This window comes from Fusarium flagelliforme (assembly GCF_020744385.1).
Source record: "Fusarium flagelliforme strain FIESC 12 MPI-CAGE-AA-0113 chromosome Unknown B0J16scaffold_4, whole genome shotgun sequence".
NCBI lineage: Eukaryota > Fungi > Ascomycota > Sordariomycetes > Hypocreales > Nectriaceae > Fusarium > Fusarium flagelliforme.
The window spans coordinates 2,766,992-2,788,754 of NW_025763506.1; the positions used below are offsets into that span (position 1 = coordinate 2,766,992).

The 21,763-nt window shown below is 48.9% G+C and overlaps 5 protein-coding genes across 5 annotated transcripts; 1 reads left to right on the top strand and 4 right to left on the bottom strand.

Annotated features, from left to right (window-relative positions):
• Positions 1-441: 441 nt before the first annotated feature.
• B0J16DRAFT_414845 (superoxide dismutase) lies at positions 442-1,404 on the bottom strand (the record flags this gene model as incomplete). The annotated part of the gene is made up of 5 exons (XM_046133478.1): positions 442-648; positions 701-797; positions 850-1,001; positions 1,129-1,308; positions 1,353-1,404. The coding sequence occupies 5 exons, from the start codon at positions 1,402-1,404 to the stop codon at positions 626-628; spliced, it is 504 nt and encodes a 167-aa protein (XP_045983145.1). The 3' UTR covers positions 442-625.
• Positions 1,405-3,133: 1,729 nt separating this feature from the next.
• B0J16DRAFT_320287 (uncharacterized protein) lies at positions 3,134-6,705 on the bottom strand (the record flags this gene model as incomplete). Its single annotated transcript, XM_046125561.1, has 4 exons — positions 3,134-3,345; positions 3,441-4,322; positions 4,387-6,030; positions 6,099-6,705. The coding sequence occupies 4 exons, from the start codon at positions 6,703-6,705 to the stop codon at positions 3,134-3,136; spliced, it is 3,345 nt and encodes a 1,114-aa protein (XP_045983146.1).
• An 8,265-nt stretch (positions 6,706-14,970) lies between these two features.
• On the bottom strand, positions 14,971-16,078 carry B0J16DRAFT_134787 (uncharacterized protein). The gene has a single exon (XM_046121790.1). It carries the CDS (start codon positions 15,815-15,817, stop codon positions 15,200-15,202), a length of 618 nt encoding a protein of 205 aa, XP_045983147.1. The 5' UTR covers positions 15,818-16,078; the 3' UTR covers positions 14,971-15,199.
• On the top strand, positions 16,056-17,431 carry B0J16DRAFT_134778 (uncharacterized protein). Its single transcript, XM_046121789.1, has 3 exons — positions 16,056-16,707; positions 16,832-16,908; positions 17,059-17,431. Exons 1-3 carry the CDS (start codon positions 16,340-16,342, stop codon positions 17,340-17,342), a joined length of 729 nt encoding a protein of 242 aa, XP_045983148.1. The 5' UTR covers positions 16,056-16,339; the 3' UTR covers positions 17,343-17,431.
• An 89-nt stretch (positions 17,432-17,520) lies between these two features.
• Positions 17,521-21,541, bottom strand: B0J16DRAFT_384563 (RNA dependent RNA polymerase-domain-containing protein; the record flags this gene model as incomplete). Its single annotated transcript, XM_046131435.1, has 2 exons — positions 17,521-18,488; positions 18,541-21,541. 2 exons carry the CDS (start codon positions 21,539-21,541, stop codon positions 17,521-17,523), a joined length of 3,969 nt encoding a protein of 1,322 aa, XP_045983149.1.
• Positions 21,542-21,763: the final 222 nt, after the last annotated feature.

Consider the following 21,763-nt stretch of genomic DNA (forward strand, 5'->3'; position numbering starts at 1 on the left):
AATGTCAGGTTTCGCCGCTAAAGGCTCAAGTGTGGGGACGAAGCTCAGGGGTCTTCGAAATTGACCGCGGGGTACTGAGCACCCTACAGCAGCTAGCTCAACCTCAGCTACGTTAGTAGCTTAGAGCTCTCAGAGCTTCCATCTTTGTAGCCCAGATCGAGCAATGTCTTCTCCCTTTCTTTATTTAGTTCAGATCTTGTGGTATTTTTGAAGTTTGCTCAATACGGTAAAAACAGCCGGCCGACAACCAGAGGTTATATTGATCTTTATATGGCATTCACCACATAGTAATAAATGTTTACAAGATGGCCCTTGGTGAAGCAAGAGGCCCAAACCTTCATGATGGACTGGTCTTAACCCCTCCTTCCCCGCGTGGCAACACGATAACCTAGGTATCCGTTTACGTTATTACCAATAATGGCAACCTGTTTTGATCGAAGAGAGAGTACGTATCTCAATCATGCGAATTCAGTTGAATTGGATTGGATTGAATTGAATTGAATTGATTTATTGTTATCAAATATCCCGTGACACATCATTACTCATGGCCGACATTTGCTAAACAAAGGCCACTGAACAATGGCGAACTTCATTCAGTCAATCCAGTTCGGCGTTTTCTAAATTCTTAGTTGGAGATACCAATAACGCCTGAAAGGGTCAGTAACAAATCTTAGGCAAGTATAATCATGGATGTACACACCGCAAGCAGGTCGGGGTCCAGCGTTACCGGTCTTGAGAGACTCCTCGCTGTCACCCTTGCCAAGATCGTCAGTACCGGCGTGGATAACAACGGTTCGCTATATCCTCATTAGCTGAAGCCCCAGGTATCAATAAAAGCATGCAACTTACGCCAATAACGCTGTGGGGACCAATCAGCTTGATGAGAGAATCAGTAACGGAACCCTTGGCATTGCCCTGGCCATCAGTCTCAACGTTTCCGAGATCACCAACGTGGCGAGTCTCGTCAGAAGGAGCGCCGTGGGTCTTGTTGTGAGGGTTGACTACGATTGAGCTTGTTAGCATACTTGATCGTCAAGCCGAGATGGAATTCTGGCGGAAAGATCTTGCGATTAATTGATCTTCAAGATCTAATGCAGAGACCCATCCATCACGCAGGAACAAGCTTACAGTGAGGGCCGGCGGAAGTGCAGCCGTTGGTGTTGTCACCGAAGGTGTGGATGTGGAATCCTCGCTTGGCGTTGGGGTCGTTACCGGTGATGTCCCAGGTGATGGTAGTAGGAGCAGACTCGGACTCCTGCTCGAAGATGACGGTACCGGAGACCTTGGAGTCACCACGGAGAACGCTCACTGTACAATATAGCGTCAGCGGTATGTTCAAAGTACAGGGCTACTTGTAACGTCGTGATGGTAGTGGTTAGGCTGGAGCTCGACCTTGATGGACATGATGGCAGCCATAGGTAGATGAGCAAAGCTCATCAAGGGACTCGGAACCATCGTTTGACGCCCATCAGATCCTACAAGCGCGGGGGAGAAGCCCATCAAGGTACATTGCGGATGGTATCCGTCATCTTGTTGGACGAGAGTTGAGAAACTCGCTCAAACCAGCTCGAACCCCCTCCCAGCAGATCGCAGGCGTGGGTAATTGGCATCTATAAAGGGCTGCCATCCACCCTAGGGCCGAGAACAAAGATTGAACATGGGATCTTACCAGCCTTGACCATTTTGACGGTATTTTGTTTGTATTTTGTTTTTGTTTCGGGCGATTTCAGGAAGATGGTGAATTCAGGAAGATGAATGATGCAAGTGGAGAGGGGGAGAGGAGTTTTGAAAAGAAATCGGGGTCCGAAACAGCGCGATGGCCGAGCTTCTGTCGGGATAGGAGCTTTCCACCAGCTCCCATGAATCCCGTCTTCGGTCTTCCTCAATCCATCAGCCCCCCTCAGACCTCACTGGATGCCAATTGTCCAGTAGCCCAACCCTCCCACTGTTTCCAAGCCTCCAGCCAATCTCATCCCCAGAATTCTACATACCGACCGGGCTCTCACAAAGTGTTTGGATTTCAGCGTCTCACGGAGCTTCGCCATGTAAGTGGGGTAATTGCCATCATACCCCGCTCCGTCAGAACATCGTCATTCTCAAGACAGGCACCTAGGTACCTGTCCAAAATACTCCAAGTACTGACGAATGATATTGCATCATTTACCTCTTGATGTGCTTGCCAAGTAGGTGACAGAAAAATTGTCCTCTGAGGCTTAGACTACAATAATAAAGCTGCCTAAGTTCTAGTCTAAGCCTGCATAGAGTGATCAAACTATTTCGTCACTTAGGATCTCGGGGTCAATTCTTCTGATACCCTGAGACTTGCTTCCGTTGCATGTTATGGGTATGCACAGATATTGAGAGTCAAGACCGATGCCGAAATTCGGACTTCTTATGTAGGTTATCAACCTTGGATTGAAGATAGGTAGTATATGGTCAGGGTTTACCCTATACAAGAGAACAATCGAATCTACTATTGACGCCTAGGACTCCTTGCCTCGAGGGGAGCCGGAGAGCGCTTCAATAAACAGGTTGGGAGTCGCATGTATGCTGTACAGTCATAGCGATTTGGGACAACCATAATATCTCCTGGAGGAGTTGACAATTCTTGAAAGTGAACACTGATGCCATGAATGGTATTAGGAAATAATTGTTCAAATAAATACTCTACTGCGTCCTTCGCCAAGTTACGTATGACCTATCCGGTCCCTTTAGACGAGCTATCGACTACTCCTTTCAATTATCTCATTAACTCAGGCACCTCCTCTTGATGTGATGTTAACTAGCCGACTCTTTTTGTTCTTTGCAGTGGATCTTTCTTTGTTTCGTCCCTTGTTGTTTTCTTGAGAAAATCTGAAGATGTCAAGACCCTGCAATGGATGACATGGTGACATGCCCCTCTATGAAAAACTTGCATTTCGGATACAGATGTTAGCTTCTCGGCGAGTAACTCCAAAACCGCACATGAGGTACTCATTCGAATACCGGGCTTCATCATGGTATTTGCATCTCAGCCGGCGCCGATACACCAAGTGTACAATGCAGATCAACACGAGGTTCACGTGTGGGCATAGTTGCTGTTACGGGGAAGAGTAGGGACTGTCTAAGAAGAGATGAAACCCTGGTGACGTTTTCACAGAGTGACGCCACCCAAAGGAAGTATCTTCGTTTTATCGCGTAAGAATCTGGCGCGATACTCGATAAGGCCTTGACTGATGGCTTGGAAATCTTTCACCTTGCGGTTGCGAAAGTCTGTAAGTAATTGACGAAGTCCAGCAACATACTGGTCCTGCTGCTCGACCTCAGAGTTGCCATAGGCCCCTAGTTGAACGATAATTTGATCATCTATTGCCGGTCGGCATGTTAGCGTCCCCTCCATTGGCATGCGCCTCGGCTCGTATTTGCCTGATGAGTCGATCAAAGATCTTGATGGCACGTACCCGGAAGCTGCATGTCCTCGAAATGCTGAAATTGGCAATCGCTGCCCCTAGGACAAACTTCGTGGGTAAGCTGATCAGGGCATACTTCCCGTGTTGCATCGATATTGTTGCTGTAAGTCAGGGATCGCAGACCCCCTGCAACAGAACCGCTGTACTGAGGATGGAAGCGGTAGGCCTTGAAGTACTGAAGAGGCGTTTCGTATGGAACGAATGTGGTTTCGGTATCATTGCTGACCTCTGAATGCTTCGAGACTTTCACCTGTATATCGTCAGCTCCGTTGTTCGCCTGGAAAGTGAGTGTATCTACTTCTCGATTAGATTCAGATTCTGAGTCACCAGTGCCTGTTGATATAGGCTTAGTAACTGGTGTGGCTGTTGACAAGCCCTGTAAATCAGTATCACTCGTCTCTAGTACCGTGCTGTCATCCGACACTTGTTGAGATGATGGTTGACGTTGGACAGATGAAGGTGGGTCTGGCAGACTGACAACGGCATCTGTTGGCTCATAGTCATCGGACTCATCTTCTGCCGCACTCTCCTCTTCACTAGAAGTGACAGCCTCGTCCATAGCTATGTCTTCTTCAGGCTCCTCGATATCAGTCGCAGACTCAACATCTACGTCAACGGTGCCATGTATCACTGAAGGATCTGCTGGCAATGATGACAGGTCGTCGGCCGTTTCTCGCGCTGCTATGGATTTGTCGTGCATGTGTGATTCCCCTGGGCAAGTCATACTCCCTCCACGACTTTTCGCTAATACAATGCACGATGATTCATCCATCAGTGCATCTTGTTCAGCTTGATCATGGGAGTCATTCATTTTGTCGTTTTGTGCTGGGGTTGAGGTGTCATACGAGGTAGGTACCTGCTGTGACATAACAACTGAGGAGAAATTAGCGTCGACATACACATAGGGGACGATATCCACTGCCTGGGTGTTGCATACCTGGAGGTTCCTCCCGGACAATGACGGACTCAGACTCAGATCCAGACTCAAACTCATTCTGTCCCTTTGGCCCTGGTGACAGTACTGGCTCGGCTTGTAGAGCATCCTTCCTAAGTCGCTCCTCCTCAACCAACTTGTTCTCAATTTCCTTTTTGACCCTATCAACCTCGGATTGAAAATGCTTGAGTTGTTCCTGGCATTCCATTCGTTGTGCCGTTACAATAGGCAGGCGCTCGCTGGCAACACGAGCACGCAAAGAAGGCCTAGCCTGATAGCGTCCATCTCTGACTTTAGGCAATTTGGTGCTAGTATTAGACGAAAAGCTGGACTGCGGTGCACTGGGTGCTGAGTTAGTCTGGACTGTTTCAGACGTAGTTAATAGGCCATGCTCTGCAGGCACAGAGCGGGTGTTGGCATCTACACTGCCCTCTTTCGATTGTGCACCGGATTGAGGCAGAGGTGAATTGCCACCCGATTGCTTTGCCTTCTTCTTCCGAGCTTCAGCCTCAGCAATTCTTCGTCTCATATCTTCGATTTTCTTGTTCATACTGGCCAAGTCGATCATGCCACTAGTACCACGAGACGCGCCATCAGGCAAGGTCATATTGTCGCGAAAGGACAATGTTCGTGAGCCAGGTGCCGTTGGTCGCTGTACCGAGGAAGCGCGCAACTCAGGAGAGTCTATGTCCATCTCAGCGTCATCTTCATCATCGCTAACATCGATTAGAAAAGGACGGGATTCCCGGGCTTGGCCAAAGGGGCGCTTTGGAATACTCGGTGTAGAATTCTCATTCAAGTCAGCTGCAACAGGTCGTTTGCGCTGACTTGGGGCAGGAGAAGGTGCATTGGAAGACAAGAATAAGCCAGGAATTGGGGGCCCCGTAGATGAATCCGCTTTCTCCATCGTAGCGTCAGTGTAATCATCGGGGTTCATTGGTTCGACCGGTACCTGGCTGTTTGATCTGCTTGTGTCAGGCACAGGCTGGGCTATCGAAGAGACCGGTAGTGCAGGAGCTTGAGTGGCCTTTGCACTTGCTTCTCGAGCTTTCATCAATGCCTCTATCTTTTGTTGTATCAGTTTCGACTTCTCTGATTGAGTCTTAGTCTTATCAGATTTAGTTATATTTGGCGTATCTGTAGAAAGTGGTCTCGATATGGCCGACTTGTTGGCATCTGCATCTGCTGGCGCTTTAGAGCCTTTCGCTGCCAACAACCGTGCAATCCGGTCTTTTCGTTCTTCGGCCTTGTCTTTAGCTGAATTGGCAGCTTTTGACTCAGTGTCGATAGCAAGGATAGTTGCCTGTGCTAAAGGAGGCACTGTCTCACGCACATCGCTTCGTGATGCGTCCCCTTGAACCGGCACCCTTAAGTTTGACTGTTCCGATCGTGGCACGGTAGTCTCCAGGTCAAGACCCAATTCTACAAACAGCTGGTCGAGGAGAGTCTGGTCGACTCCTTCTTCGATATAGTTATGATAACGAACTTTGAGCGGCCAGAGGCGGAGGATTGCCTCCCGGGCGTGCTTCTTGGTCTCCGAAACCATTGCAGTCATGTCTCTGGCTTCGCCGTGATGCGACAATGCAGTATTATCGCCATGGGCAAATGCTCCGTTGTTAGAGTCATGAAAGTCCCTACGGGGGGTTTCTGCTTTTAATTAGCATCTCAGGAGTAAAAGGCAAGAGGAGGATTTTATGTACGGGTATTGGATGCACCATTTTCCTGGCCACTCAACTGTATCTCTCGAGGTGAGAGATAGGGCGAGTACGAGCCAGAACGCTCTCGCCCCGAGTACTTCGAATTCCATGTTCGTTGATTGTCCATATGAGGTCTGTTGCATTGATCGACGAATCCGGATGGTTGGTCCTCACGTTTGCCAAATGTGTTTCTTTCCATCTCGCCAGGCTCGTAGATATCTTCCAGTTCGCCCTCGCTAAGCTCACCCTCTTCCATAGCATCATTATCCACTCCAATATTAGGACGTTCCGTCGAACTTTCGGCTGCAAGATTTCCATTAGCCGGCCCAGTTTGCCACGGGGCGACTGAAGTGCTAGGGCTGGTGTAAATCCCGGAGAAGTTCTGGGGAGCCGGGGGCTGCCAGTTTGGGGCGTTATTAGCAAAGCGCATGCCTAAGCCTGGTATGGTCGTCTGGTTGTATTCGTATGCGTCCGTCACTCCTTGCCCATAGGTAGGCTGACTCTCTATAGTCTCATTCGAATGGAAAGGCGATGGAATATACCCTTGATGCGTGGAATAATTCTGTGATTGCGAGGTTTGATATTCAGCATGGGGATTCCCATGACCATAGGCATAGTGGCTCATCGTCGAGGGAGGGCAGAATCTGCGACGTCAAGGGTACTTCGGAGCATATGTTACCGCGCAAGTCAAGAGGCGAAAAGGCCTTGGTCGTTCTTGTGAGATTACAAAAGCACGTGGTTAGCTGGCGATGCGAAAGTGAAAGCCAGCAGCTGGTGGTTCTCTCGCAACAAGTAAGGTTTCGACCCTTGAAAGGCGCTAGAGGCAAGAAAGACCAAAGAGAAATCCAACCCGCCTGTAATCAATCTATTTCATACGTGCTGGATGACGTTAACGTTGAAAGCACTCGGTTCGCCGAAAACGCGACTGATTGATATTTTTGAAGAAACCAGGATTAAATCTACTTAGGTCCTTTGAGCTACCGCGTTTGATCGCCTTAGGCTTAGCGCCGGGAAGCCAATTTCTTCACGTGACACCATCTTGTTTACTCTTACCGACAGTTCCCTAGCAACGCCCCCCAGGCTGATCCCTGATGTTGATGTCAGTCCGGAGTCGGCATTATATCCTAAAGACCTGCATTGCATTGATTGCTCCATGAAATGTTCATGAAAGGGTGAATCCCACTACATCGCACATTTTCGTTGCAATTGCAACTTACACATACCGAAGACCCAAGGCTCTTCTCTAGCCTATTTCTTTATTCGTTTAATTTGTTTACTTGCGCAAGCGTACGACGTGGAGTCAAGTGTACTGTTTACAAGATCACGAAACTACGAATTGTTCATGCAGGCGCTTAATAATGTCTTTCAACGCCAACGGCACAGCGCATCGGCGCAGTAATCCTTTTGCCAGAACCCCGTCCGCCTCTCCGGCTACCAACACCAATCTTCGACCCAAGTCCGCCATCTTCTCCTCCCCCTCATCGACTCCCGGACTTGCTTCACCACTCGGACACAACCGGATACAATCAAATGGATCAGTCTCGGCAATAAGTCGAGAGTTCTCCGGTGCAGCGACGAGGCATCGTAGTGATTCGAAGAGTGGGACGCCAACTTCAACGACGTTCGCTCCATCGTTCATTAAAACCGAGGAAATGAAGCGTAGCCAGGACACAGTTAAAGGCATCGAGGGCGAGAACGACTTTTCTGGAAAGCGTTATGTCTGGGTTAAGGACCCCCAGGCAGCTTTTGTTCGAGGGTGGATCGTTGAAGAGATGGACGGAAACAGGCTACTTGTCCAATGTGATGATGGCACAGTGAGTATTATCCAGTACTTCGTATCTTACGGTTTTTTTTTAACTGTTTCTAGCAAAGAGAAGTCGACGCCGAGACCGTTGATAAAGTAAATCCTGCCAAGTTTGACAAGGCAAACGATATGGCCGAGTTGACACATTTGAACGAGGCATCTGTTGTCCACAACCTTCATATGCGATACCAGACAGATTTGATATACACATATTCGGGTCTTTTCCTTGTCACCGTCAACCCATACGCGCCCATTCCAATCTATACCAACGATTATATCAACATGTATCGAGGGCGTAGTAGGGAAGATACTAAACCTCACATCTTTGCCATGGCAGACGAGGCTTTTCGGAACCTTGTCGAGGAAGGGAAAAACCAGAGCATCTTAGTTACTGGTGAGTCTGGTGCAGGAAAGACTGAGAACACGAAAAAGGTGATACAATACCTTGCAGCTGTTGCTCAGACGGATTCAACAACCAAGAATAAAGTTCAACACTCCAGTCTCTCTCAACAGATTCTACGGGCGAATCCAATTTTGGAAGCTTTCGGAAACGCCCAAACCGTTCGCAACAACAATTCCTCGCGATTCGGAAAGTTCATACGCATTGAATTCACTCGAAATGGAGCCATTTGCGGTGCTTATATTGATTGGTACCTTCTCGAGAAGTCCAGGGTTGTGCACATTAACCAACACGAACGAAACTACCACATATTCTACCAACTTCTGAAAGGAGCCAGCTCTTCAATGAAGAGGGAATTCTTGATCGATGGTCTGACGGTTCAGGACTTTGTTTATACTCGGGATGGCCACGATACCATTGTGGGCGTATCTGACCTTGATGAATGGGCGTCTCTCATGGAAGCTTTCAATGTGATGGGCTTCTCCGATGATGAGCAAAATTCCATTTTGCGAACCGTGGCTGCCGTGTTACATCTAGGAAACATCGACGTCGTCAAAGAAAGTCGAACTGCAGATCAAGCACGACTTGCTCCAGATGCAAAGGAACAGGCCGCCAAGGTATGCAAACTTCTTGGTGTTCCCTTGGAACCCTTTTTGAGAGGCCTTTTACACCCCAAAGTCAAAGCGGGCCGCGAATGGGTTGAAAAGGTTCAAACACCGGAGCAGGTTCGTCTTGGCTTGGACGCCCTCTCGAAAGGTATATACGAGCGCGGTTTCGGCGATCTTGTTAACCGTATCAATGGGCAACTTGATCGCACTGGTATGGGTCTTGACGATTCGCACTTTATCGGAGTACTCGATATCGCTGGTTTCGAGATTTTTGAACAGAACAGCTTCGAGCAGCTATGCATCAATTATACCAACGAAAAGCTCCAGCAATTCTTTAACCATCACATGTTCGTGCTCGAGCAAGAAGAGTATGCGCGTGAGCAAATCGAATGGAAGTTCATCGACTTTGGGCGCGATCTACAGCCGACAATCGACTTGATCGAATTGTCGAACCCTATCGGTGTTTTCTCGTGTCTAGACGAGGACTGTGTTATGCCCAAAGCTACAGATAAGTCGTTCACAGAGAAGCTCAACTCTCTATGGGACAAGAAGTCAACGAAATACCGACCCTCGCGCCTCGGACAAGGTTTTATTCTCACTCACTACGCTGCTGAAGTAGAGTATTCTACTGAAGGATGGTTGGAGAAAAACAAGGACCCCCTCAACGATAACATCACACGTCTCCTCGCCGCTTCCACCAACCCACACGTCGCTTCACTCTTCTCTGATTGCGCCGAATCTGAGGAGGACCGCGCTACTGGAAGGGGCAGAGTCAAGAGAGGACTATTTCGCACCGTTGCTCAAAAACACAAGGAGCATCTGCATAGCCTAATGTCACAACTCCACTCCACACACCCTCACTTTGTACGATGCATTCTTCCCAATCACAAAAAGAAGCCAAAGCAGTTCAACAACCTTCTGGTTCTTGACCAGTTACGCTGCAATGGTGTCTTGGAAGGCATAAGAATCGCACGGACAGGGTTCCCCAACAGACTTCCTTTTGCGGAGTTTCGACAGCGGTATGAGGTTCTTTGCCAGGATATGCCAAAGGGTTATCTCGAAGGTCAAGCGGCAGCAAGTCTCATGCTCGAAAAGCTTGGTCTCGACCGTGCTTTGTATCGGGTGGGTTTGACGAAAGTCTTCTTTCGGGCTGGCGTTCTCGCCGAGCTTGAAGAGCAACGTGATGCTCTGATCACCGAGATCATGTCCAGATTTCAGTCCGTCGCTCGAGGATTTGTTCAAAGACGGGCGGCTTACAAGAGACTTTTCCGAACAGAAGCCACTCGGATCATCCAGAGGAACTTCAATGTATATCTGGAATTGGCAGAAAACCCCTGGTGGCAGTTGATCGTAAAGATGAAGCCTCTGCTGGGCACAACTCGCACAGCCACCGAAGTGAAGCGGAGAGATGCAATGATCAAGGAGCTCAACGAGAAGATGCGAGTGGAGTCTGAGAACCGTTTGAAACTGGAGGAAGAGCGACGCAACTGTCATGCGGAGATGGTTCGTATTCAGCAAACTCTTGAAAGCGAGCGCGCACTCGCTTTGGATAAAGAGGAAATCTTCAAACGCCTTCAACTTCGAGAAGCAGAGCTTGAGGAAAAGCTTGCAGGTGCAATTGAAGATCAAGAAAGGTTAGAAGACGAGTTGGACGATCTCCTGAATGCCAAGAATCGTGCCGAACGGGACGTGGAAACCTTCCGTTCGCAACTTGAGCAAGCTGCCACTTTGATCGCTAAACTTGAGGAGGAGAAGAACAGTCTGAGCACCAAGATCACCGAGCTTGAGCAATCAATCACTGAGATGACGCAGAAACAGGCGGAGCACAGTGAGCAAGAAATAGCGCTGCAAGACCAGATCAAGATGCTTCAGAGCCAGTTGGCTGTAAAGGAAAGAAAGGTCCAAGACTTGGAAACCAAGCTGGTCAAGCTTGACCAGGACCTGGAAGTGAAGCTTCACACAGCCCAGACGGATCTCCAATCAACTAAACTTCGTGAAAGGCAGCTCTCCCAGGAGAATGAAGACATCCAGCAGCAGCTCAACGAACTTTCCAAAACGGCCACTGAATATGAGGAGCTTGTACGCCAAAAGGAGAGTGAGCTCTCCGTTTTACGAAATGACAACAAAAACTTCGAGAGCGAACGCCAATCCCTGGAGGATCAGAGGAAATCATTGACCGCCGAGAAGGAGAAGAATGCCGAGAAGTACCGCGAAGCCCAGGCTGAGCTAGTTGCAATGAAGTCGCGTCAATCCCAACTCGAACGAGAGGCCGAAGATGCCAAGAAGCTTCTCGAAGCACGCCTGTCCGAGGATGCTCAAGCCGATCAAAACCGCCAAGTCCTGGAATCTCAAACTAAAGATGTCAAGGACGAGCTTTATAAGACACAAATGGAGCTCAGCCGTGAACGTCAATCACGAGACGATGTGCAACTACTTGGCGAGCACCGGTATCAGGAGTTGAAAGATGAGTTCGATCGCCTCAACGAATCTAAGATCATCATCGAGAAGGAGATGTATGCCCAACAAGACACCCTGCGAAGAACAATGGAGGCCCGAACCACGGCTGAAAAAGAACGGGATGAGGCAAGACAAGAAATTCGCCGTCTTCGTGTAGCCAAGACACAGGCTGAGGAAGCAAGAATGCAAGCCGAAGTTGCGGGCGAGCGACAAGCTTCCAAAGCAGCCCAAGACCGTGAAAATAGCCTTCGAAGGGACCTCGACGCTGCACAAGAACGGCTTCACTGGTTTGAAGGGGAATGTGTTAAGCTCAATCACCAGATTGAAGACCTCAACAAGTTGATACTGGAATCAGGCGAATTTGGTTTGAAAAACGATCAGGCCAAAGAAAGACTGGAGCGAGAATTGACTACTGTTAAGAGTCGGCTAACAGCATCGGAGAATGACAACAGAGCTCTGCTGAACAAATTGCAACAGAAAGGTTTAGAAATTGCTCGCTCGAGTTCGCGCGCAAGCGAGGCTTCTCGAGGTCAGATCCAGTCCCTCCAGCGCGAAAAGGCACGACTTGAGGAACAAAATACGAAATTGAACAAGCAACTAGGCGATTCTCAACTAGCTATTGCGTCACTTGAAAAGAGGGCCGAGAAACTTCAGCTCAACTTGGAGGATCTGAGCCATGAGGTTGCTCGAGAAGTCAAGTCAAGTAGAAATGCAGAAAAGGCAACTTCCACCTTCAACGCGCAACTTGCTGAAGCCAACCGGAACATTGAGTCAGAACGGCAACAACGAGCTCAAGCTCAGACCACCGTTCGTACTCTCCAATCTTCTGTTGATTCGCGAGACAAGGAGATCAACGAGCTACGTGCTCAGATGCTTGACGTCCTGAAGACCGTTGATCCAGAGGTCCATATCCCTCCCCAGTCAGATGGAGCCGATGAGAAAGTTCTTATTCAGAACTTTGATCTTGTCAGAAAGGTCGAGGAGCTTCAACAGAATCTTCGTGTGCAGACAGCAGCTAGAACAAATGCAGAAAACCAACTTACTGAGATGAGGGCTTCGCGGAACGAATCTCCAACTAGACCCAAGCTTGAAGAGATTCAGCTCAACGAGGCACCCTTCCAAGGGTCACCTACTCAAAGACGAGCGACTAAACTGCACGCTCGAAACCACTCTAATACTTCGACTCCTACGCGTCGTTTCCAGGAACTGGACCATCTTCAAGACTCAACACGTTCTGATCGGACAATTGACACTCTGAACTTCAACAATCGCATGGATCTTAAGGCCGAGGTCGAGGAACTTCAGAACCAGCTTCAACTCAAGGAAATGCAGAACCGCCACCTCCAAAGCCAGATTGATCGCAGCACGCCTGTGCCAGAGAATCATGACGAAAGCCCCTCTCTACGTCGTATTCAAAAGCTTGAAATGGTCAACACCCGTCTTCACGAAATGCTTGATGACTCTAATAAGAAGGTGTCTGCTCTGGAGCGCACCATCCGATCTGGTCAGCTTTCTCTACGGGATGTTCAGACTCGAACGCATGAGGAGATTCTGGAAGTACTTAACAGCCAGGAGGATTCTCGGCGAGCCTTAGTTCATAGTCACAAAGATGCCGTGGCGGAGTTGACTGATATTAAGGGGCACTTCGAGAGACTGCGTCACGATCGCGCTAAAGCAGAAGTTGAGCTGCGCGATGTCAAGTCTGATCTAGAAGAGATGACTCTAGCAAGAGAGCAAGAGGCGCAGAGCCGAAACCAGCTTCTTCAGGAATTCGCAGACCTTCAAATCCGACTCGACGCTGAATCCTCCAGGTTTGCCGATGTCGCTTCCAGTCTCGAAATGTATAAGAGCCGAGCAGACGAATACTTCAGCAAACTCGAACAGGCAGAGATCGCTGTCCTCAAGGCTAGTCGCGCCGAGCAATTTGCCAGGTCTCAAGCGAAAGAGGCCGAGGATACATACGTGGAGATTATGGCCGAGCGTGAGAAGATGGATACCACCATCGAGGATCTTCAACGTCAGAACCAGCATCTCGAGGAGAAGGTGGAAGATATATCAACTGACTTGGCAGCTGCTACCCAAGCTAAAAAGAGACTTCAACATGAGCTTGAGGACTACCGAAACCAACGAGCTATCGAGATTGAAGACAAGGAGTCAAGTATGGAGCAGACTCGCAAAAAGTACCAGGCTGAGTTCGCCACTCTAACCAACGAGCTTGATCTTGCTCGCGAGGAGAAGCTTTTCAAGCAAGCCGAGATTGCCCGACTCCGCGAGGAGCTCGATGAGCTGAGATCCAAATGGGATGATGAAGTTCTCAACAGCTCGACCTGGTCTAAGGAAAAGGCCCGTTTGGAGTCCACTTTGGCAGATGTCGCTTCTTCCCGAGACGAGGCGGTAAATGCACACAACGAAGCCCAAGGCAAGGTTGTGACCCTCTTGTCACAAGTCCGTACTCTACGCTCTTCGGTGGATGAGATCACCGCAGAACGCGACCATCTTATTCGAGAAAAACGCAACGTTGAGGCGCGTCTCGAGGAGGCCAAATCTGGCTTGGAGGATCTCGTCAAGGGAGAGAGTCCATCCTTGCGCAACGCCGCCAATATGGATAAGGAGATTCTAGATCTCAAGTCAAACCTTGCCCAGCAAGAAGACATTGCGGCTGCTGCTGTGGAGAAGATGCGCCGTGCCGAAGCTCTTGTGGCTGAGGTTCAAAAAGACGTCATGGTTGAGCGGGAGAATAGCATCAAGTTACAACAACAAAAGGCATCGCTTGAGAAGATTCTCAACGAAGCCCAGCTCAAGCTGGTTGATCTTGAGACCAAGGGCTATTCGAGTGCCAGCCAAGATGTCAAGTTCTTACACAAGCGTATCCAAGAGGTAAGTCACCAAATTCATGCATCAACGCCTGTATCACGGCTAACATCGCACAGCTTGAATCTCAACTCGAAGACCAGGAGACTGAGCGTAGTAAGTCTCAGCGCTCCGTTCGAAATGTGGATCGAATTGTGAAAGATATGCAAGGTCAAATCGATCGCAAAGATAAACAAAACATGCAGCTCTCTGATGATGTCTCAAGGATGCGCGACAAGGTCGAGAAGCTTCTGAAGACTATCGAAGAGTTGCAATCATCCGAATCCAATAACCAGTTGTCGGCTCGGCGTGCTGAGCGTGAACTCCGGGAGGAGAAGGAGAGGGCTGTCCGATTAGAACGTGAACTGGCAGGTCTGAAAACCCTCCGCAACGACAAGGGGTCAGGCAGCGTTATGGGTAGTGTTCGTAGTCGCATGGGCCCCTGGCGGGTCAGCGAGGGAGACGATGCGTCCATGATCGACGTTCCAGGAAGGAAGAGCAGCCTTAGTAGGGTCCCCAGTTTTACAAAGGGGTTTCTTTAAACAGGGCGATAGGAATGAGAAGTTTTAAGGATTAGGATACGGGTGCATGGTCATGAGGCGTTGAAGCATTGTTCTCGGTTATAGGCACTGTAATGGTTCTTAGGCATGGGTGATGGGTATGAATGATGGCGGGTGGTTTATTATATGGATGGTTTCGCCAGCGCGTTGGATGTACTTTACGCAGGGTTAATTTTGAGCTTGTGCTGTCACATGCTTTCAGTAACGAAGGTTTATATGATGTTTCAATCCTGCTCATGGCAGCTTTCATAAAACCAATGCGGTACAGTACTACATTATGTGTTCGACTCTGGTGATTTCCATGATTACTCCAGATGGCCTCCAGACTTTGCGGCGCAATTGCAGATGTTTCCCCTCTCAACGTTTTTACAGCGTATCTTACATACCGACAATACAGTGTACCCTGGTACACTTGATTCAAATACACAAGGTACCCTCTTTCATTTTTCATCCTCTTCCAAGGCACCTGAAGGTTTCTGAGGCTTTTCCATTCCAAGCTTGCCCATGAGCTCCTCCATAAGCTCCTCCATCGCCTTCTCGTCCTCAGGATTCACTGACCCGGGCCTGCGAACAGCTGCTTGAGTTCGCTCCCTTAATTCTGCGATGGATGAGAGATCAAAGGCCCAGGAAATCCCTCCGACCAGCATAACGCCAAAGCTCATGACGTTGAGGGTAGCAAGTCCGAGGGCCTGGGCGGCGAGTAGGGACCGCTCTGCCGAGTCGATCTTCGCAGGGGCCCGGTTGGAAGAGTAAAACTTGGGGAACGAGCTCTGACGCATCCGTAGCACTGAGCGGCGAGACACGGCTACTGATGCGGCGAGAAAGCCTGCTCCGGTGAGCAACAGGCCGAATTGTCTAAATGAGCGTTCCCATGTTGATTGGTAAGGTGTTGGTCTCGACATGGTTTGTGAAGCTGAAGCTGAGGATGAGATAGGCGCATTTTTTGGTGGAGTCTGACGGGCTGGAGTAAATGTTTCCTGGCTCTGTTGAGGCGTGGGCTTGCTGTCAGAGGCAGGAAGACCAAGCCACGAGCTTGCTAATGAAGCAAGGATGGGCATTTTGCCTTTATTTTTCTCGCCTTGTTCAACAATCAAGAGCGGTTCTGATGGTGCGGTATTGAAGTCGATTTTCAACAATGGCTACCTAGGTACTATTCTAGGCATGGAAGTTAGGTACTTGAAAAGTTACGGACAAGGATAGCTTAGTCTCTGCATAACAGACCCCGCTCATTGCATAGCATTTTCATAGACGCATACCATAGGATCTGACCTAGCTAGGTGGGTAACAGAAGAAATGCCCTCCAAAGCTTAGGCTGTCAAAATCAAGCAGCCTAATAAATGCTTCTGAAAGCTGGCATGAGATGACTAAACTATTTCGTCTCTTATGCTTACGGCAGCCAATTCTTCTGACACCCTACAGCCTACCTACCTAGGTAGGTATTGCTTTATATCAGTTAGGTTAGTACCTAGTACACAGCCGCATCCATGTTCTGTTGTCACTTGTGGTTTGATGCACAACTTCCCTCTAGTTTCCGAGTGAGGATTGCAAACACTTAGTACCTATCCAACTATTCCATCATCATGCCGAAGCCAAAGAACAAGGCGTCCAAGCCAGGCAAAGTAGAAGCCTTAGCAACGACATCACAAGCTCCACCATCATGGCCTGCTTTCAAGCCGCCTCTGCCTGTAGTCGACCTTTCTCCCGAGCCGCATCCTCTAACCTCAAAGGTGATTCTCATACCTTCATTCTTCCCTCGGAATCTCTGTCGCGACTACGTTGATTTCCTCAAGACCTTGCCTCTCCAAACAACCCCTGGTCGCCCCAAACGGGGTGAGGCAGTGAGGGTCAACGATCGCTTCCAGATTGACAGCCAGGATTTTGCGATGCGATTGTGGGAGAAAACCGGCTTGAAGGAAGCTTTGCTCGAGGGTGATATTGACGACAAATGGTAAGTTTCCTCATTTGGCTTAACCTTCATGTGGCCTTACGTACGGTACAAAGACAGCCAGAACAGGATTTCTTGGTTCGTGACTCACATTGAGCAACTCTCCGCTGATAGATACATCTGATAGGGGCGGCGAACCAGTCGGATTATCCCCGAATATTCGCATATATCGTTATTCAAAGGGACAATTCTTTGACTGCCACTGTACGTGCCAACCTCTCATGATTTGTGGTTCTACAATAAATCCTCAACCCTCTTAACTCTACCCGACGTTGAGATTTAGTCTCTAACGTATACTATCTATCGGTTCATTTGTTTTCGACGGCCATGTTAACTCATCATTGTATCTATTAGACGACGACTCCAATAATCTTACTCTGCCACTCGACCCGCCAATACCGGTTAAAACTACGTGGACCCTTCTTCTCTATCTAACGTCTGCCGCAGAAGGCTGTGTCGGAGGCGAGACAGTGTTTTACCCAAGGGATCGCAGATCACCTCGAGAGGAGATTGCGGTCCCCCTTGACACAGGCATGCTTCTTCTACACAAGCATGGCGATGACTGTCTTCTTGTGAGATTCCTCCTTCTAGTTTGCTGTGTCACACAGAGGCCATTATCCCAAAGACTCCGAATCTAGCTGACCACGGCGTTTCCATCTAGCACGAGGGACGAGAAGTTACTGCAGGCGAGAAGTGGGTTATTCGGACTGATCTATGTATAAGGCGGTAAATTCACTGCCTAGACGATTCCAGTTTTTCGAATAGCTTTCTAATCTACGTCCACATCAATTGGCCCATATTCGTCTTCCAGCCAGTCTACCCGTTGATCAAGTCGTCTAAGCGATCGATGGCATCGTCTTCCGATTCTTCGTCCTGCTGCGAATCGACTGCATCTTGGATTGTGTCACTCACGCCCTCATCTCCCTTTTCCTCGTCGACGCCATTTTCTTCTTCTTCCGTGAAAGCCACTTTCTCCGCAATCCATTCAATGTTTGTTGAGCGGCCTTCTTCTTCCGCAGAGCGACGGTCCTTAATTGGTATGACATCGCGCAAAGTGAAATGGTGAGCCGTATCATATGTCCTTAAACTGGTCTTGGGATTAACGGCACCATCCGTTGCAATGCAACACATCACCCCATAGAAGATCCAAGGAAAGCTAATGAGCGGCATTGATCTTGGTTCCAGCTTGCGAGGTTGCAGAATCGTTCCTGCATCGTTGATCGGTTCTTGGTCGTGTTCTGACAGTGCAGCTTTGACTTGTTCCTCAGTGACAGTGTACATAGCGGCGACAAACGGCTCAATGTCCTCGGCTTGTTTGCCACCCGCTGCCTCGATACAAATGTCCTGGTAATGTTCTTTGAGACTGCGGAATTCGCGGTCGAGGTCCTCTCGAACCTTGTAGTCCGAACCGACAGCAGGCTTAGTCAAGGCGAAACCAGTAAAGAGCTCGAATTCGGTTTTTAGGGCATGTTGGCTTAAAAGCCGACGCACTGCTGTATCGTACTCTGCTTTAATCTTGCTTGCTGCTTTGAGGGTATCGCTATCGAGTCGAAACTTTTTAGTAATACGTTCATCGAATGGACTATCCCAGATAGGGTTGAAGTCAACTGTCCTATGAACGACCCTGTCAAAAATAACCCCAAGGGCCTTTCTCGAGTGGTAGGAGTTCTTCTTCTCCATAAAATGAGGCCATTTACGAGGCTGTTGATCGCGCCTTAGAATCGCCGGGTCACCGGTCTTGGGATAGTCGACTGCTTTTGAGTGCAACTCTGCAAGTTCCAAACCTAGTTGTGATATTAATAGGACATCCCGACGAAGGATGCTGTAATGACTTACACTTGGGTGATTTCGGTCCCAGCTCATCCGACAAAGCCAGATGGGATGTTGCGATGAGTGGGAGTTTGTCGTTCTTTAGGTACTTCACAAAGAAATTTCTGAGGTCATTAACACCAACATCACGGTCCAGCTCAATAGGGTTTGGGGGAGAGTAGTTCATGGGTGGGTAATTCCACTCATTGGGTATCAAGCTCGATTCCCATATGACAAAGAAGTCATCACCGTCAAGATCGCCGCCTGACAGCATGTTTGGTACAGGTCGATCTCCAGTTGATGGAAATACGACAACGTCCTTGAGATGATGCAATGTCTTGCAATCCACTGCTTCGACGACGCGGATGTCTCCTGGATGAAGTGACGGGTTGCGTCCCACAATGCACACTCCACGGATGATACTGGTCTTTTTGTAGTTTTTTGGATCGCTGACCTGCAGAAATATCTGCGGAAGTTTATCGACGACCTTCTCTTCGGACCCCTCTGTGTCAGAAAAATGCCCTCGGAGAGTGCCAGTCTCATCAACACAACCGAGAACAAAGGCACTCTTTTGCACCTGGATATGGGCTTTCTCCTTTAACGACTTGATGGACCATGACCGCCAAAGATTAATGGCATTGACCACAAATGGCTCCTGTAGGGTCTCAGTTCTGAAGTCGGCTCTGAGTAAGTTAGCAAGGCAGGAATGGCTCTGCTGCTCGTCACGAAATTTGTCCAACATCTCAATTGCGACATCGTTGTCGCTCGTAGCCAGTTCATATTGTCTTAACTGCTGGGCAAGCAAATTTGTAAACGAACGCGTAGGAACACCAAGACTCTCCAAAATCGTGATGGTTTGTCGATTTAATGTGGCTGTCGCTAGCCTGGCCCATCGAATAATCTCAAGTCCCTTTGATTCGGACTCGAACTTCTTCTGTGACTCGCGAACGTGTACCTCCATGCCTTTGGCGTCGTCAGGCCAAATAGTAAGCACGCCCTTGCAACCACCCATTCGAAACTGAAAGGCGGAAGGGTCGGCACAAACATCCAAAGCCATGTCCTCGACAATCAGTTGAGCAAGAAATCTGGATATCTTACCGACACCATCGGTGAAGCAGTAGCCATTTCTCTCGATGTCGGGTATCTGGAGGGTGTCTGGCGAAGAGATGCCGCGAACATCACGGGTAGTAGAGAAACACTGCCCAAGCCGCGCAGCGTATTTTGCCGCGACTCTTATGTGACTAAATTGGCCCATCCACTCGCGAATTCCGTCGCAAGATGTGTGCTCCGTAGGGCAGAAGAAGTAGGCACCGTTCACTCTGAGCTGTGAGTTACCGAATGCAAGAAACTCGTATAAGCGGTCACCGATGCGAATACCTTCGTACATTGTACGTAGAACCTTCTTGTATATCTCATCGTTTTGATCCTTGTTCACTGCGATCCTCCCTTTCTCCAGCTCCTCGGTGAATTGAATTCTAAGAAACCGATCTTGGATATGCTTATATCGACGCATTACTCGATTGGATACCTCGATATTGGGAGTAGCATAACGGACTGTGGTGGGAGTGATGACTGCCTTCCGGACGAGGCCACAGTATGGAGGAATTCGCGAAATTGATGTATAATTATCCCCATTATCGCGTTGGGAGTCAAAAATCGACATAGGATCCGTCGTCATTGGATGGCCCTCATGCACTACCCGCGCAGCTGCGAACTCGAGGTAATACTTCGCCCTATGCGGTGGCATACCAGCAAGTTTGTCCAGAAACTCTTTTGTGATTTTGTGTTCATTGAGCTGACCTTGAGAGATACAAACTTCAAGCTGATACCGGACTTCGAAGGGGAGGTAAACAACTGGATCTTCGTAGTAGAGACTTAGTGCCTGGCTTGCATTACGCCCATGAGCAGAAGCATCATGATCCAAGTATTTCCACATATCTGCCTGTTCTCCGTGAGTGGCTTGGAAGTCATTCCGAACTCTAGCGCTAATGTTGAAATCGTGCAGTGCGCCGACCAGTTGGCGATTAAGATTCTTGGTCTCTTCCGTTTTGTCATCGAGGACAAGTCGAAGAGTGGCCCAGTGGCCGATATCGATGAATTCAGAACCTTTGTAGTCGCTATTCAAGGCGATAGGGCAGTTCATAGTGAGGCCGACTTCTTCGACAATGTCTGTGGCGCGGTTCCAAGTCTCCATAGAGCTCCAAGCGTTGACATTGTCGGCGAAAGTAGAGCGGACGTTAGATGTCTTCCAATAGTACTGAGGAGGGCGCTCGAGGGGAATCACAAGAGCACAGCAATCGCTGTCAGTTGTCGTCTGGTAGAGATACTTCATCGCAGAGAAGTCGATGACAACTTTGTGATGCCTAATAGCCTTCACTCCTCCTGAGACAATCATTCTGGGAAAGAATATTGTCAGCTTTTGATGCTTGAGACTTAGTTCAAGCCTGAGTTGCTGTTCATCGCCTGCTCCATTTATTGACTTCAGGACCTTCATCGAATTCTCTTCCAGCATAGTCCCAAACTCAAGGGTTATTGGCTTCAAAGTCGTTTTGATAGGATGCTGCCGGTCTTTGCATACCGGACTCCTAATGAAGCATTCTGGATTCTGCCTGCCTAGATTGACAAGAAGCTCAATATACTCAGACTCTCGTTCCGAGTCAGGGTGTGGAACAAGGCAGGCACCAGTACTCCAGAAGTCTTTTTTAGGAGGTGGCTCAAACCTGATTTTGCCGTTGCTGCGCGCAGGATCCTCTGGTGACTCGTTGATATCCATGTATGCGATTTCACCTTGACGAGAGAACCAAGACCAGAGATTGGAAATCGTGACTGATGCAGGCATCTTGATGTGAACGGTGAGCTCGGGCCATGATAACCATGTCGGTCGAAGCTCAGAAGCAATGTTGTTGGATGTTGGACGGTTCCTGTTGTTTCTCGGGTTCTCCCGATTTCCGCCCTTTGGGCCATGGTTTTGTTTCGGGTTGCCTCGCAACCCTTTCGAAGTTTCGTGTGAGGGACCCTGTGTGTTCATGGTCGGGCCCTGCATAAGATCTAGGGCGTGTTAACTCGGGTATTCTGAAGGGGGAGCATCAGAATGAAATTGTCATCTGACGCGAAAGATATACTCACCAGTCCTTGATCATTCGCTGCCAATACTCTAGCTTATGATTTGAGAGTGCGGAAGTAGAGGATTTAATAAGAGGGAATGTCGGGAGATGAAAGATATTCGGTCTGCTGTGGCAGTGATTCATCA

Coding starts and splice junctions, on each gene's coding strand:
- B0J16DRAFT_134787 (XM_046121790.1), bottom strand. CDS start 15,817: ATGCCCATCCTTGCTTCATTAGCAAGCTCGTGGCTTGGTCTTCCTGCC.
- B0J16DRAFT_134778 (XM_046121789.1), top strand. CDS start 16,340: ATGCCGAAGCCAAAGAACAAGGCGTCCAAGCCAGGCAAAGTAGAAGCC. Junction 16,708..16,831: donor GGTGATATTGACGACAAATG/GTAAGTTTCCTC, acceptor TACATCTGATAG/GGGCGGCGAACCAGTCGGAT. Junction 16,909..17,058: donor ACAATTCTTTGACTGCCACT/GTACGTGCCAAC, acceptor TGTATCTATTAG/ACGACGACTCCAATAATCTT.